Raw genomic sequence first — 17531 nt, 5'->3', positions numbered from 1 at the left:
CTTCCAGGAGAAGAAGCTACTTTACCCTCCGCTTGGCAAAGCCCAAGTCCACAGCCGTGCCTGTCTCAGCTCCCTCCTTCCATTGTCCCCTCGTCTCCATGTTGGCGGTCCTCCCTGCGTCTATGCCCAGAATCCTATTACCCCTGCCTTCTACAGGGGCTCGGGGCAAGGACTTCAGGGTCCAAACCACCCTGGCTTCAAGTCCCAGCTGTCCCCTTGACTTCCCCTGTTGTGACTCAGGCAGAGTCTCAGCTGCCCCTCTGTGAAATGGAGCTCCATGCATTCATGCAACAAGGATTTCCTGAGGCCTTTATTAGGTGCCAGACACTGTTCTAGGTGTTGGGGACACATGGTGAAAAAAACAAGATTACTTCTAGTGGGGGGACAGGATGCACAAACAAGAGAATGCAGGGTGTGCAGGGGGCGGTGAGCGCTGCAGAGGGCAACGGAGCAGTCGGGGGCAGGTAGAGGCTGCTGCCATGTTGTGAGAGGAGGTCAGAGAAGTCCCCCTGGTGAGACAGGATAGAACCAAGATCTGGATGAAATGGGAGGAGCGGGGAGAAAGCTGTTCACACAACAGAGGGAAACGTCCAGGAAGAGGGGACAGCGAGTGTCAAAGTCTTAGCAATAGCAAGCACTCGTGTGGCTGAGCAGAGGACGGGCAGGACTGGGCTTTGCTCCAGCTCTAGGTGTGATGAAGCGACACTGGCTGCTGTGTGAAGACCAGACCATGGAGACAAGGGTGGGGCGGAATGACTAGTCAGGAGGCTCCTGTGGAAACCCAGGTGGGAAATGACAGTGGATGTGGCAATGGAGGGTGGGATGTGGTCAGATTCTGGAGATATCTGGGTCATCTATATAATATACACTTATTTGTATACATAATTTACATCAACATTATATATGATATATAATCATTGTAAATAAATGTATATAATACATAAATATAAATACTAAACATATATTTAATTTTTCTACCCATATAAGTCTTAGTAACTCCCAGGTATCCATTGACCAACTTCAACAGTTAGCAACTCATCTCTGCCCCATCTGCCCTGCTTCCGAGCAGGGCTGCACTCTGCAGGCAGAGGCTTTGGCGGCAGATTGGGTGTGGGGCACGGGAGGTTTGCACCATGATGTGAGCACCCTGAAGGATGGAGCTGCCATTTACAGAGCTGAGGAAGCCTGTGCTCAAGTGTGTCCCATTTAAAAAATAACTATTGATCGTGTGTGGTCCCCCACTCCTCGCAACTAGCACCCCAACATAGCTGGCCTTCCGAAATGCACCTACACCACTGTTTCCATTTCGTGAGCCTACTGCGCACCAGAAGCCCCCTCAGTGATGCCACCGATTTTCTCCCATCACTAAACCCAGCAGAAGCCCTTCTGCCCCTATCTCGCCTGACCCTGAGGAACATGTGACGCTGCTGACCACTCACTTGTCCTCGGAGGCTCATGCCTGGGTTCCCTCTCGGGCTCTTGGCTGCCTGCCTCCTCTCCTTCCTTCTGTGTTTCCAGTGCTGCAGTCATTTCCTGTTCCCTCTCTTCCCTCGTCCTCCCATCCAGGACCACACTGTTCCCTTGGCTTCCCCTCATCCTCTGTCTACAACGCAGACCCTCCTCAGCTCAGAGCTGCAGGCGCCTCAGTTCATGCTCCACCCCCGTCAACCTCCTTCCCTCCTCAAAGGCCATCTCTGTGAATGGCGGTTCCCCAAGCCACAAACCTGGGGGTCCTCTTCCTCACCCCCATATTCAGCCAATTCTGAGTGCTATTAATAATAATGATGATGATGATGATGATAACAATGATAATGGTGATAATGACAGTTGGCATTTATGGGCTTCCTACCTGGCAGGCACACCAAACACTTTATACGCATTACATCCGATCATCTTCCCACACCCCTATTATTAGCCTAATTTGACACAGAAGCCTGGACAGGGTCACCCTTTTCCAAGTCACCCAGGCAGTAAGTGGCAGAGCTGGGATTCAGAACGGCCAGGTCCCACTGACTCCAGGTCCCTCTATTGCTGCTAAGTAACACTAGGCCCACAGCACTGACTGCCTTACACTCCACACCAGCTCCCTCCTTCACAGAACAGCCGCAGTGTTCTAACTGGTTCCCTTCCCAGGCCCACTGGCTTTCTTTGGTTCCTCGGGGAGCTCCCCCCTTTAGGCCTCCCACTGCTGCCCCCTTGCCCTAGCACCAACCTCCCCCCCTCCACCGCCAGTCCCCGATCTATTCCAATCTCTGCTAAGTATCACTCCCTTGGAGAAGTATTACTTTTTTCATGAAGAAGCCCATGAGGAGTTGGAAAGGGCTCTGCTGCGTGTTGTCTGGCACAGCTGACAGAAGAGGAGCAGGGCTCAGGGAGCCTCTGACTGACCCAGCCAGGGCCCAGCAGTCTTCAACTTCCCTCTGCGCTTGAGTGCCGCCCCACCTGCTTCGCCATCCTGGCCCGTGACTCCCGCAGGCTGGGAGAGGCTCCTTCGCCTCTGTCCTCATGTGGCTGGGTGCTGGCTGCCGTCCCTGACAGGCAGGTCCCCACCTTCCTGGCCTCTGAACACCCAGCCACACGCACAGCTGCCATGGTGTCGCCCTGCAGGAAGGGTGGGGACCTTCTGGTCACTCCTGACAGTCTGGAGAGTTTATCCTTTTTTTCCCCTGGCCTCATCCAACCATTGAAACAAAGCAAAAAAGAAGCTGTATTCTGCTTCTGAGCTATGGATCCCAAATTGTATTCCTTTTCTGACTCACATCTTTGCCCCCAGAACCCCAAGCCCAGGGTTTGGCCCTCAGCAAAGGCTCATAAAACAACTGTTCAACACGTAGATAGCTTTTCTACTGCCTCCCACGCATGCTGGGGTTCTGCCGACCTCTCCTCCCCTCCAGCTCCACCTCAACCCTCAGGGCTGTGAGAGGTGTGCTCTGCACCCCAGACTCTTGTCCCGCGTGTCTGCACTTGCAAGGCTACTCCCGTTGTAACTTGAACATTTCCTTAAAAAAGGACTATGCACCATTTTACTCCAAATAATAGTTAATATGGATTTGAAGTCTCTAGTTATCCTGGAAGGAAGGCCGCCCTTTCTTATTGATTCCCCCCCATTTGTGTAGCGAAGAAAAAACTTACCCCAGCAAAAACACAAATAATCCAATTTTTAAATGGGCCAAGAACTTGTATAGACATTTTTCCAAATAAGATATACAAATGGCCAACGAATTCATGAAAAAGTACTCAACATCACTAATCATCAGGGAAATGGAAATCAAAACCACAATGACATATCACCTCACACCTGTTAGAATAACTATCATCAAAAAGACAAGAATGTTGGCAAGGATGTGGAGAAAAGGGAACACTGCTGGTGGGAATGTAAATTGGTGTAGCCACTGTGGAAAACAGTTATGGAGCTTCCTCAAAAAATTAAAAGATAGAACTACCATACAAACCAGCAATTTCACTTCCGGGAATATACCCAAAGGAAACAAAACCACTAACTCAAAGAGATATCTGCACTCCCATGTTCATAGCAGCATTATTTACAATAGCCAAGATATGGAAACATCCTAAGTGTCCATCATGGATAAATGGATAAAAAACTTGTGGTATATGTGCAATGGAATATTATTCAGCCATTAAAAAGGAAATCCTGCCATTTGTGAAAACGTAGAACCTGAAGTGAAAACTCAGATAGACAAATACTGTACAATCTCACATATGAATCTAAAAAAACAAAACTCATAGAAAAGGGATCAGATTTGCAGTTACCAAAGGTGGGGGGTGGAAGGAGGGGGAACTGGATGAAGACAGTCAAAAGGTACAAACTTCCAGTTGTAAATAAGAACTGGGGATGTAACATACAGCATGGTGACTGTAGCTAACACTGCAGTGTGGTGTATTTGAAAGTTGTTGAGAGAGTAAATCCTAAGAGTTCTCATAACAAGGAAAAACATTTTTTTCTTTTTTGTTGTTGTTGTATCTATATGAGATGATGGATATTAACTGAACTTATGGTAATCATTTCACGATATATAAGATAAATCATTATGCTGTACACCTTAAACATACAGTGCTGTATGTCAGTTACATCTCAATAAAACTGGGGGAAAAAAGAAATAGCTATTTAAAAAAAAAAGAATTAACTTACCCAGAGAGGTCTGATCTTTGTCCTGGCTCTTGGGAGGTAACCTCCAAACCCTTTAAACAAAGAATTTGACAGGTCTTTGTCACCAGTTCCTGGGAGGTAGCCCCTAAATCCTTGGGATTTTCCAAGTTATAGGAGTATCTTTGCTATTTGTGGCAGGACCTAATAGTTTATGCTAATGAGGCCACTCAAGGTGGAGACTGGTCACACCATTAAGCTGTTGTGATATCAGCCCGACCTCCAGGGAGGGGGCTGGAGGATGAGGTCAATCAAGTGGCCAAGGATTCAATCAGTTATGCCTACTGAATGACACCCCAGTAAAACTGGACACCAAAGCTCCGATGAGCTGTCCTGGTTGGCATGCTCTATGTGTAGTCACACATCAAGGTGCTGGGGAAGCAACATGTTGTGACTCCAGGGAGAGAAGACAGAGCAGGCTTCATGCCTGGGACCCTCCTAGACCTCACCCGCTGTGTCTCTTCTTTTGGCTGGGTCTGATTTGTATCCTTTTGCTGTAATAAAACTATAACCTTAGGTATAGTGTTTCCCTGAGTTCCGTGAGTCATTCTAGCAAATTATTGAACCTGAGAGGATAGTGGGAGCTCAAACTGGTAGCCAGTTGGCCAGAAGTGAAGGTGGACTGGGGACTCCCAAATTTTCAGCCAGTGTATGAAGTGAGGGCAGTCTTGTGGAGGCTGTGCCCTTAACCTGGGAGGTTTGGCCCAACTCCACACAGTTGGTATCAGAAGTCACTGCACTGAGTCCGGCAAATCCCCTGCACAGTCCCAACGGAAGGATCCTAAATATGGTCCAAGGACCTTTTTGATACAACTATCCAGATCCTTTCTTTCACGGAGTACAAATCACTGCAATAAGAGCCAAAACGCAGGAAGGGCCTTAGCCGTCATCTTTTCTGTGTGACCTTCCAGAGGAAATCAGTAGGGAGAGGAAGGTCAGAAACCACGAGAAGGGAAGTGGAGAGGAAAGAGAAGGAGAGGCTCAGGGAGGAATAAGCAGTCGCATACTGGGGCGCAGGCATCTGAGTGAACAATGGGGGCGTGCAGCGCCTCACCAGGTCCATAGAGATTAGACTGAAGCACCAGGGCAAGTGGTGGCAACTTGATCAGGACAACTGACTGGTAAATCTGTGAAATTATGGCTCTTTTCCCCTAATTAGCTGAGGTTGTATTTAAATTCCATTTTCAAAGTGGTCATTCCTTTTTTTTTTAATTACTCTTTCATCTTTTATTTATTTATTTTGCCACAAGGCACGTGGGATCATAGTTCCCTGACCAGGGATCGAACCCTCGTCCCCTGCAGTGGAAGTGCTGAGTCTTAATCACTGGACCGCCAGGGTAAGTCCCTCAAAGTGGTCATTCCTGAAAACTCAGGATAGGCATACTTTGCCTAGAGCCTCCTTATTGTTAAAGACCTATGGACCTGATGTGACCCTAACTAAGCCCCACCTCATATTACAAGTCCTTGGCCGAAATCCTAAATTTGGAAGAACGGCATGCCTGAGTGCTAGGACAGGAGAGAATCTGTGCCTATTACTTTCCTTCTACCCAGAGAAAGAACCCCAGATCAGCTTTTCCACAAAAGGAGAGTTTCCCAGATGCCACCCATACTTGGAAGAAGCCAGGTTGAAATACTAATCATGTCAAACTTTCTTGATATTACTCTATCTTTCCCCAGGAGGGCTGCACCGAAACAAATTCGGACACCTGTGGCCTCCTCTGTCTATGCAAAGCAAAAAGCCAGCAGCAACCCCAAGCTGATAAGACTAACCTAAAGAGCAAATTATGGTGTAATTTCCTATGCTGATACTTTGTAGTTAATTTTTTTAAAAAAAGGTTTCATTTTCCTACTGGTCTGATTTCACAGGAACATTTTACCTGTTTTTGTGAGGCATTTTTTCTCCTGGAAGAGAGGTGCTGATTGGTCCCACATGACTGACAACCTGGTGTAATGAAAATTTCCAATGTAAACATTTTCCCTCAGTTTCAGCAATTTTAAATCTATATATAGAGATATCTTTGTCAGAATTGCATTGTTAGCTTCTCCCGGTAAACTGATTGTCTCACATTGTCAGTGCAAATAGAGATCTATTAATGGGTCTCACCTCCCAACTGATCCCAATGCTAGTCTGCTTACTGGCATGTACCAGCAACTTCGTCCATGGACACAAGTGCGATATTACCTTAAAAGAGATCATCAAAACGCTGAACAGCCTCACAGCAAGAAAGGTGAGTAAGCTATCTGGCACCATCTCTCCAGATGTTCTGGTGATGTTGTGCATATTTCTTAGACTGTGAAAAGAACATAACAGCTTCTAGAGAGTTGGTAGTTGGTGACAGGATGGGGAGCAGTGTGGAGACTTTTCTCCTGGCACTTTTTTCCCCCGAGGGACCACAGGAAGTTTTCTCAGTTTGAGGGAGTCAGAGCTGCTCAGCAAGGCTTACCCTGTGCAGTTGGAGGTAACTCTGTCTCTTGCTCTCTCATTCCTGCCTGGGCCAAGAACTTGTGCATGGAGCTGCCTGTAGAAGACGTCTTTGCCACCCCAAAGGTAAGAGCTGTCCCGGGTCTGCTTTGGCAGATGGGTGACTTGGGGAGGAGAGCCATCCACAAGTGTTCGAACAAGAAATTTTTTTTAACATAAAGGGAACAGGCCCAAATTAACTATAATGGGTGAAACGTTTTCAAAGACTGAGAATTCTGATCTTTACTCTCAAATACATTTTGGTGTTTCTGGTTTCACTTGATTTAGAAGATGTATAATAGAAAGCTTGGGTTTTGTAGTCATAATTCAGATCCCAGTCCAGGAAAAAGCTCTTTAGGATTTACCCAACCCAGGTCGAGTACCTGGAATATAGGAGGCACTCAATAAATGCTGTTGAAGGAGAGAATTTTTCTGGCCCATACATTTCTGAAAAACCAAATATTCTCACAAAAACAGATATTGAGATTACAGGTTGAGAGAGCTTTCATTTTGTCTAAGAGACTTCCTATGGCAACAGAAAAGGTATCGACAGAGCCCCTCCTCTTCCGCAGCCTGGTCACCTAACAGCCCACCGGCTCCGGGCATGGCTGTCCAGAGACCCTCATCTTGCTCTGTCCTGCCAACTCCCCTCTGGCCTGTCCAGAACCGTCCTCCTGGACAGGGGCCGACATATCCCTGCCTCTGGCTGCTCCTGCCAGAGCATCTCACCTTTCCTCCTCCTGCTGCATCTCACCCCCACTCCCCGATCTGCAGTGGGAGGAGATAGATTTGACAGCTGATAGTGCATTTTTCTCTGACAAACACATGACTACAGCCATATCAATAGCTTTCTGCACATCAGTTCCTGTTTTCATGGAAACACACGACTGAGAATGAAAAACCCAAAGCTTCAATTTACCAGTGGTCTCCTAACCACCTGCTTTCCACATGTACTAGAGGGTAACTTGGCCAGGAGTGAAGCCCTATGGGTTGGGCAGGGCCACATCCCAGCACCCAGGCCACAGGGCGGGCCTGTCCTGCTCGTGAGCAGAGCTGGTCTTCAGGCCTTTATCTGGACTATCTCACTTTATTAAAGATTATTCCAGGAGTCTGATATACAATGATATATAATACTGTAATGTAATTATATAATAGTATATAATATAAACGTATAATATGTAATATTACATAATACATATTATATAATTTTATCCTTCAGAATCTCATCCCATATCAGACTGTATCTGTCCATCAGCAGGTTGGAAGGACTTGGAGATTTTATATATATATATAAATTTGTATATTATATATAATGTATTAATACTTTATATATCTCATATATTAATATTGTATATATATAGAAATAAAATAGCCAAGAGTCCACTGAGCTGTGCTCTGGGCTCTCCAGAGGTTGGCTGCACTGCTGGGAGGGTGCAACCAAAGCCAAGGGCAGGGCCCCAGCAGAAGTGCCAAGGGTTTGGAAATGAGACAGTCTGTGGCTTTAGCCCCAGTTCTGCCATTAACTAACTATGTGGCCTTTGGCAAGTCTCCACACCTCTTTGTGCCTCAGTTTCTACATCTGAAGATTTGAAAGCAATTTTGAAAGTTGGTTGGAATCCAACTCTTGAGTTAGTGGAAAATGTTATTGTATGATATAACTCTTGATTAAAGGCAAAAACTGGTTGTAGAGAAGCAATCATTCTAAGAAAGGGGCCAGCATTAGGAAATGATCAAACAATCCATGACTGTGAGCCCAGGGCGACCCCACCCTGGGCTGCTCTAGAAGACCCAGCCAGCCCTCACCCCCGCCCAGGTGCAGGCTAGTCCCCGCTGCCTTCCTTCACTCTAACCTATCTCACGCCTTCTCCCGAACTGCTTCTATTCCTCCTGGATTAACAAGCTCATTTTTCCATTCTTCTCTTTTCCTCAAAGACTCAGCACTGCTTACTTATCTATTAAGATACTTCAGAACAAAGAAAGGTTGTTATTTTCAAAACCCACAAAGATGCTATGTGGGAGGAAAAGTTACTTCTTTGTGTTCTCAAGAAGAACATCTTTCCAAAATCCAGCATATTCATTTTAGTGCTTTTGGGGATCCAGAGTTCCATTATGCCCAAATTGGGTGGCATCTTGCTCTTGGCAAATGCTGGAAGAATGTGCTGATCTAAATCCTGGGTTCCACATGGAATGCCTCCCGAGTGTCTCTGAAGTTAGGTAGTCTGAGGAAGAGAAAGGTGGAAAGCAAGCAAGCTGGCTGGCCTAGGAAGGACTTCTTGGTGGACCATTAGTTGGAGGTATTTCCTACTACCAAAGGGAGCAAAAGTCCATAATTTTTCAGAGAGCTCTATACCAACCCTCAAATCTTTTTTAAAAAATGAAAGTAGAGGATTTTTTCATACATCACATTTGCTGACTAAATTTGGGCATAAGTGGAGATAATGAATACAATACATATAGGATGGATCTGTATGTCCTTAAATGAAGCTAGTCAAGACCCGTTAGAACTCTAGCAGAATCCCTGCACAGAAGACGTCTCCCAAATGGTGTGCCACCATTGCTGTATTCCCATGAGGGGTGGGCTTCTTTCTGGCAGGAGACCAGGCCTCCCTTTTGAGCCTCTTTCCTGAGCAGTTCTGAACTGCAGAGTCCGCATGGCTCCTCAAAGTGTGCTAAGCTAAGGAAGACACACTCAGGCAGCGAAAGCTGGACAAGCAGTCGAAAAAGTGGGTGGTCAGAGAGTCATCCTGTTGCCACAATGCCAATGGAACTAAAACATTAAGGTCTTTAACTAAAACTGCCTTTAGAATTCCTTCTTTTAAAAGTTTTCCATTTGATTCAAACTCTTTTCTATACTTACCCTAATCACCTTTAGAAAGCCTTTTGAAAAATATCTTTTCGTTATTTTTAAAGATTTTTTCATGTGGACCATTTTTAAAGTCTTTATTGAATTTGTTACAATATTGCTTCTGTTTTATGTTTTGGTTCTTTGGCTGCAAGGCATGTGGGATCTTAGCTCCCTGACCACAGATCGAACCCGCACCCCCTGCACTGGAAGGCAAAGTCTTAACCGCTGGACTGCCAGGGAAGTCCCCGAAAAATATCTTTAGAGGGTGTTTTCCTACCTTAAATGGCTACATACTCAAAACTGAGACAGTATAATTTCTAAGCTCCTAGCCAACGTTTTAGAAAAGGCTCATCAGATTTTGATGGAAAAATAAGCAAAGGATCTCTTCTCCTTTTGGCATTCTTGAACCTCATTGTTCTCTCTCCAGCAACATAGGCATCTGCCTCCATCTGCGTACTCAGCTAGTGTCTGCCTTCTCCTTGGCCTCCCCACCTCTGCTCACCCACAAAGCCCCCCCAGAGGTATGGTGATTTATGGGAGGTTTCTTGACTCCCAGAGCCCAGAGATACTGGTGCTGCTCTTAAATTTCCAGCCAGAGTATATGCCCTTTGGAAGGACATGTACTTCATTAAGTACATACATGTCCTTCCAAAGGCCCTGCCCATGAGCCATCAAGCTCCACAGCGGAAAGGGGAAGCTTTCGTAGTCTAGGATTCTGGCGCCTCGGTCTGGGTCAAGATCTTCCTGGAAAAACCCTAAAATATGAACTGCACTCCTAGAATTTAGCCTAAAGAAGTAAGAGATGAACACAAAGATTTATACAGATGACTTGCTGCCACCTTATTTACAGAAGCAAAAAACTGCAGTGATAGAGGATTGATCAACTATGGCACAAATATGCCCCAGGTTCCTACACAGCTCTCAATCACATGTTCTTAAATATTACTGAACGATTTAAGAAATTGCTATATACATAAACATATGCTATATGTTAAGTGTAAAAAGGTTATAAAAGAGTATCAATAGCTTGTCCCTATTGCAAAAAAAAAAAAAAAAAGTATTAAAAAAATCTGGAGAGATAGTTACCAAAATCTTAACAGTAGTTCTCTCTGGCTAGTGGGATAATGAGTGAATTCACTTTTGTTGAATGTATATTACTTTTTTTTTTTGTGGTACACGGGCCTCTCACTGCTGTGGCCTCTCCCGTTGCGGAGCACAGGCTCTGGACGCGCAGGCTCAGCGGCCATGGCTCACGGGCCCAGCCGCTCCGCGGCATGTGGGATCTTCCCAGACCGGGGCACGAACCCGTGTCCCCTGCATTGGCAGGCGGACTCTCAACCACTGCGCCACCAGGGAAGCCCCCTGTATATTACTTTTATAGTAAAAAGTTTGGTAATCAGAAAAAATACGGAAGAACCTAAAAAGCTGCTTGGACAGTGCTTTTCATATAAATCCCCTGGAGATCCTGTTAATGCACATTGTGACTCAGTGGGTCCAGAGGGAGGCCTGAGATTCTGCATTTCTAACAAGTTCCCAGGTGACGCCCACGCTGCTGCTTCATGGACCATATTTTGAGTGGCAAGGAACAAGAGCAGGTCCTGGCAGAGGCTGGAGACAGGTTTATCTGAGCTGGATTGGGCTCAAGCTAAGACACCCTCCAGGCTCTGGGCCTTTGTTCTTCAGTGGAGAGAGAGAGGACACACCAGGCCTGACCAGGCTGAGACACATTCTCTCTCCCAGGTTCTCAAAAAGAGCTGGTTCCCCACTTGTACAAGCCCTCTTCTGAGGCTCAAAGGTCCCCAGGAAGAGCCATGTGTCCAGACTCACACCAGGGCTGCCAGCATTCCAAGGAGGTTCTGACCCTGCACATTCAAGGCTAGAAGCCCCTAACAGAAACTCTGTCCAAGGCCCAGCACCCTTTCTCTGAAGCTGCCCCTCATCTCCCCAGGTCACACTCCTGGGGCACCTAGCTCTGATCCTGGCACTCACCTCTAGCTGTGTGGGGACATGTCTTATCTCCTCATACTGCTACTTCCCATGGGGAGGGTTAAATGGAGTGCTGGCCAAAGTGGCACTGTCTAGGTCAAAGGATGGGCATTCATTTATTCAACAAATGTGGGATTTCCAGGGAACCTGGATTCAAAAACTATAAATTACGGGAATAAGACAGAGCAGACTCTGATTACGAGCTGATGTACATACAACTGCATCCACAGAAAAAAGAGCTTGCATGGGGTAAAGAAACAGACATGGGTTGTAGACAGATGGCCCTGCATGCAAATCCCCACTCTCCCATTTACTTAGTTGAGTGACTTGATTCAGGTACCCCTTCAGCAAAACCCTCCAAGGGAAAAGAAATTGGGAGGTTTCAGGAAAAGGCTGCTGCATTTGCAAGTAACTGGAAGAGGTTGTTTACTGTGACGAGCAGCCTCCATTCACATGGCAGGAATACTTGAATACCTGATCCACAGTTGAGCAAATTCACCTCCACTTGTCCTTCTGGAAAGAAGAAACCAGAAGGAAACATCTCTCTCCAATGTTCAAAATCAAGCTAGCAGTGGCTACCTGTGGAATTTCTCTTTCTAGAACACAACCGAGAAGGAAACTTTCTGCAGGGCCGCGACTGTGCTTCGGCATATCTACAGATACCACAAGTGCCTGAACAAACCCCTGAGTGGACTTCATAGGAACCTCAGCAGCATGGCAAACATGGTAAGCTGCATTATGCCAAGAGCTTGCCTTCCAATGGATGGCAGCCTTACTTCTAAGATATTTCTCCTTATGAATAGTAGTACCCTTGGTTAATCAACCCATTCATTCATTCGACAAATATTTGTTGAGGCTCTATGAGTGTTGCTTACAGGTACTGTTCTAGGCACTGGGGATACAGTTCTTGAGCTTACAGAATGTTGTAACGGGTGAGTGAGAAAAGCAAACAAGCATATGATTCCAGTAGTGATAAGTGCCATGAAGAAAAATACAGAAATAAAGAACATACAGGGGTCATGAGGGAGAGGGCTGATTTAGTAGTTGGTGACATCATCTGAGCAGATATTTGAATTAAGTGACAGAGCCGGCCATGTTACTAATTTGGAAGGAACATTCCAGGCAGAGGGAACAGCTGTGCAAAGGCCCTAAGGTAGAAATGAGCTTCATGTGTTCAAAGATCAACAGGAGGGCCTGGATCAGAGTGAGGGAGGAGGATTTTAATAGGAGATCACACAGGGCCTATGGATTCTGCCCCAAGCATGGTGGGAAACTCCCACAGGGTTTTAAGCAAGGCAGAGACCACGATCTGATTTATGTAATTTTTAAAATGATCATTCTGGCTACTGTGCAGTAAATAGACTGAGTAGGGGTAAGCATAGAAGCAAGATGGCCTGTTGAGAGGCTACCACAGTATTCCGGCCTGGAGATGATGGTGGGTGTGACAGGGTGGAAGCGGCAGACATTGTTAGATTTGGGATATAACCAAAAATAGAGCCAGAAGGACTTGCTGACACATCTGTTGTGGGGGTGAGGGAAAGAGTAAAACGTGGCCTCCTGGTTCCTAGCCTGGGCTCCTTGGGGAATGGTTGGTGCTGTTATCAGATATGAAAGACTGGGGGTGATCAGGGCTGGAGGCTGAGCTTAAGGTCAGGAGTTGAATTTTATACATAGTAAGTCTGAGGTACCTACTGAATAGTCAAGTGAAGATGTTGATAAGACTGTTGAAAAAGTCTGAAGCTTAAGGGAGATATCAGAACTTGTGATATTAAGTGAAGAGTTCTTAGAAAGATGTTGTTTAAAGCCACAGGCCTGGACTTCTCTGGTGGCGCAGTGGTTGGGAATCCGCCTGCCAATGCAGGGGACACGGGTTCGAGCCCTGGTCCGGGAAGATCCCACATGCCACGGAGCAACTAAGCCTGTGTGCCACAACTACTGAGCCTGCACTCTAGAGCAAGCCACAACTACTAAAGCCCACACGCCTAGAGCCCGTGCTCCGCAACAAGAGAAGACGCGGCAATGAGAAGCCCGCGCACCGCGAGGAAGAGTAGCCCCTGCTCACCACAACTAGAGAAAGCCCACGTGTAGCAACGAAGAACCAACGCAGCCCCAACGCAGCCAAAAAAAAAAAAGCAGGGAGGCTTTTTAAAAAAAAAAATAAAGTTACATAAAGAAAGAACAAAATCCAAGGACTGAGCCCAGAGGCACTCTAACATATAGAGGTCAGGAAGAGGAGGGTCCAGCAAAAGAGACTGAGAAGTAATCAGTGAAGTAGGAGAAGTCAAAGAATGCGTGGCACCCCAGAAGGGAGTGATCAACTGTGTCAAATGTACTAAAAGGTCAAGAATGATGAACACTGAGAATGGCCACTGGATTTGTCATGAGGGAGGTTACCGGTGATGCTGATATAAATGGAGATTCGGGAATGAAAGCCTGACTAGAGTGGATTCCATAGAGAATGGGGCTGGGGAGGAGTGAAAAGAAAGGGGCACCGAGTATGAAAACTCCTTCGAGGTGCTTTTCTATAACGTCGCAGAGAAATAGAACAATAGCTGAAGGGCAGGTATGGCGTGAAGGAAGTTCTTTTAAGGTGAGGTCTATACGGAGCATGTCAGTATACCAGTGGGAATGATCCAGTAAGAGGGGAGAACTGATGGTACGGAAGAGGCAGAATCAAGAGTGGATGTTATCTAACGCCAAGTAGAGGAATGGGGGACATTCATCCACCGCCCCCCCGATGCCTTCTTTACAAGGTAATAGAACAGGGAGATGACACTACATTCATTGTCTCTTTTGAGCCTCTTAATTATCTTAGGAAGTAGGCGCTATTGTTCCCCTTTTACAAAGGAGGAAACTGAAGCTTTTATAAACGAAGTAGTTTGTCCTAAGCAATGCAATTAATAATTTGGTAGAGCTGAGATTCCAACTGAAGCAGTGGCCTGGTGGTAGGTACCAGGAATCCTTTCCACCTGAAGGGCTGCCAAGCTATGATGTTTCTGGTTAATGGGCAGGGAGGCAAATGGACTGAATCTCTCTCTCAGCAGTCCAGATGGCCACGGGCTCAAGATGGCAGCAGGCAGGTCTGAGCCTCCACCTTCATGTTACGCCCCTGAGCAGAACCTAGCTGTGACACACGTCTCCAGGGATGGCCACACCCTGAAGGCAGACAGTTAGTGATGGTACAGTGGCCATTTCTAGGAGTGTAAGTAGCATGCACCAAAAACAGGCAAACCCTGTTGGCCTAGTGGCAGAGTCAAGCCAGACTGGAGGCCCTGGTTTGATCACTGTTCAGGTGGCAAGTGGCAGCATAGGCTTGACCCAGGTAGACAGGCATGAGCAAGAGTCAAATACTTAGCAATGCAAACTAATGAAATGTTTCTTTTGTAGACCTGTTCTGTGAATGAAGCCAAGAAGAGTACGTTGAAAGACTTCTTGGAAAGGCTAAAGACGATTATGAAGGAGAAATACTCAAAGTGTTGAAGCTGAATATTTTAATTTATGAGTTTTTAATAGCCTTATTTTTAAAATATTTATATATTTATAACTCATCATAAAATAAAGTATATGCAGAATCTGACAGCATGATGTCATTTTAATGGCACAGACTATATTTACTTGCCTACTTTTGGGGAAAACAGTTTAATTTACTGAGAGACTAAAATTGGTGTGGGAATTAAAAAGGAAAGACCACTTCCCTCTCAAGGAGTTCCCTCTCTCATTGGAGACATAATGCATGAAATGATTAAAGAATACAAGGCCACACAAGATGTAAATGATAATTAAAAGAGCTTGCAGAGTGGGTCCACAAGTCCCACTGACTACCAAGTAATTCTGAATTTAAAAAGTGTCAACTGGGGGCCTCCCTGGTGGCGCAGTGGTTGAGAGTCCGCCTGCCGATGCAGGGGATACGGGTTCGTGCCCCGGTCTGGGAGGATCCCATATGCCGTGGAGCGGCTGGGCCCGTGAGCCATGGCCGCTGAGCCTGTGCGTCCGGAGCCTGTGCTCTGCAACGGGAGAGGCCACAACAGTGAGAGGCCCGCGTACCGCAAAAAAAAAAAAAAAAAAAGTGTCAACTGGATGCTTAGAACATTCTTTTCCCATTGGCACAAGGGTTGCTATATTTAGTCCACGGTGGGGAAATAATTCTAGCACACTACCTGCAGTGAACAATACTTAATGTCCTAATAATGTAAATTCTTTTGATTCTCAAGCCTTCGAACCAACCAATAGACAAAGCATGGAAGACTTAATTATGGTTACAGAACAGACTAAATGCTATCAAACTGACAACAGAAAAGGAGTAGCTCAAAATGACTGAGAGGTAAAAGCAAAAGGAAAGAGAGAGAGGTGGGGCACCAACACTGTCTAAGGTTGATGGAACAAGAACAAGAGACTTAAGTATTTATTCAAACTTGGAAACGTAACAGAAGATCTAAAACTAACTTACTATAAAAAATTTGGAAGGGGCAGTATAAATAAGGTAAACTCTCACTTTTCAATGGGGAAATCAATACAAAATATCTAAAGTTGATAAAAAAAATAGTTGGCAAGGTGGTCATGAATTGATGAATGTTGTAGTTGGGGATGGGTACATGACGGTTGATTACTCTGCTTTTACACGTGTTTGAAAGTTTTTATAATAAAAAGTGAAAAAACCAATAAAGTAAAACCAATAGTAAGTAAATCAAGAAATCTTTGGAATTATAATGGTAACCACCAGAAAAACTAAAAACAAAAAAGGGAGGGTGGACTGTTGGGAATGGGACTTGGAATAAGAAACAGTGAAAGCAGGGCAGGAGATTTTTGGCTTTCTATTTAAAGTCTATGAGTGTGACCATGTGCATAAGTGATAAAATGTTTTTAAAAGTTAAAGTACTGGGCTTCCCTGGTGGCGCAGTGGTTGGGAGTCCGCCTGCCGATGCAGGGGACGCGGGTTCGTGCCTCGGTCCGGGGGGATCCCACGTGCCGCGGAGCGGCTGTGCCCGTGGGCCGTGGCCGCTGAGCCTGCGCATCCGGGGCCTGAGCATCCAGAGCCTGTGCTCTGCAACGGAAGAGGCCACAACAGTGAGAGCCCGCGTACCGCAAAAAAAAAAAAAAAAAAAAGTTAAAGTACTAAAATTAAAAAGACAGACAATAACAAATGTTGGTGAAGATGTGGAAAAACTAGAACTGTCACACATTGCTGGTATGATTGGAAAATGGTGGCCATTTTGGAAAACAGTGGGGTAGTTCCTCAAAAGATTAAACATAGTTACTATATGATCCAGTAATTCTAATCCTAGGTATCTACACCAAGAGAACTGAAAACATATGTCCACATAAAAACCTCTACACAAATGTTCATAGCAGCATTATTCATTTATAGCAAAAAAGTAGAGACAACCCAGATGTCAATCAACTGATGAATGGATAAACAAAACGTGGTATAGCCATACAATGAAATATTATTTGACAATAAAAAGAAAAGTACTGACACATGCTACAGTATGGATGAACCTTGGGAACACTATGCTAAATCAAGGAAGCCAGATACAAAGGTCATATATGGCATGATTCTATTTATATGAAATGCCCAGAAAAGGCAAATCCATAGAGGCAAAAAGTAGAATATTGGTTGCTAGGGGCTGCGGGGATGAAGGAAGAGGGAGTGACTGCTAATAGACATAGGGTTTCTTTTGGGAGCAAGGAAAATGTTTTGACATGAGATAGTCAATAATCGTTGTACAACTCTGTGACAATACTAAAAACCACTGAATTATATACTTAAAAGGATGAATTTTATAGTATGTGACATATCTCAGTAAAGCTGTTATTTTAAAAAATTAAAGGAGAAAAACAAGTGTCAAGTCATTAAAATTTGCCTTTTAAAGACATGTTCTCTGCAAGAATATGGATCTAGTAACAGTGAATGAGCATTCTCTTTTCATTCTTGCTCACACACGTATGACAAAAATTAATACTAGTACTAAAATTATACCAAAACATGCAACATCTTTTTAACCCTTTCAAAATAAGGGAACAAATCAAAAGCTTCAAGTCTCACCCTGACCACAGCCAGTTTCACCCTGCCCACA

General features: G+C 45.3%; 1 protein-coding gene across 1 annotated transcript; it reads left to right on the top strand.

Moving 5' to 3' along the window:
- Window positions 1-6258: 6258 nt before the first annotated feature.
- IL4 (interleukin 4) lies at window positions 6259-14937 on the top strand (the record flags this gene model as incomplete). The annotated part of the gene is made up of 4 exons (XM_079704119.1): window positions 6259-6393; window positions 6666-6713; window positions 12058-12183; window positions 14845-14937. 4 exons carry the CDS (start codon window positions 6259-6261, stop codon window positions 14935-14937), a joined length of 402 nt encoding a protein of 133 aa, XP_079560245.1.
- Between the last annotated feature and the right edge of the window lie 2594 nt (window positions 14938-17531).

Source organism: Hyperoodon ampullatus (genome assembly GCF_949752795.1).
Source record: "Hyperoodon ampullatus genome assembly, chromosome: 4".
NCBI lineage: Eukaryota > Metazoa > Chordata > Mammalia > Artiodactyla > Ziphiidae > Hyperoodon > Hyperoodon ampullatus.
This window is presented reverse-complemented; position numbering and strand designations above follow the sequence as displayed.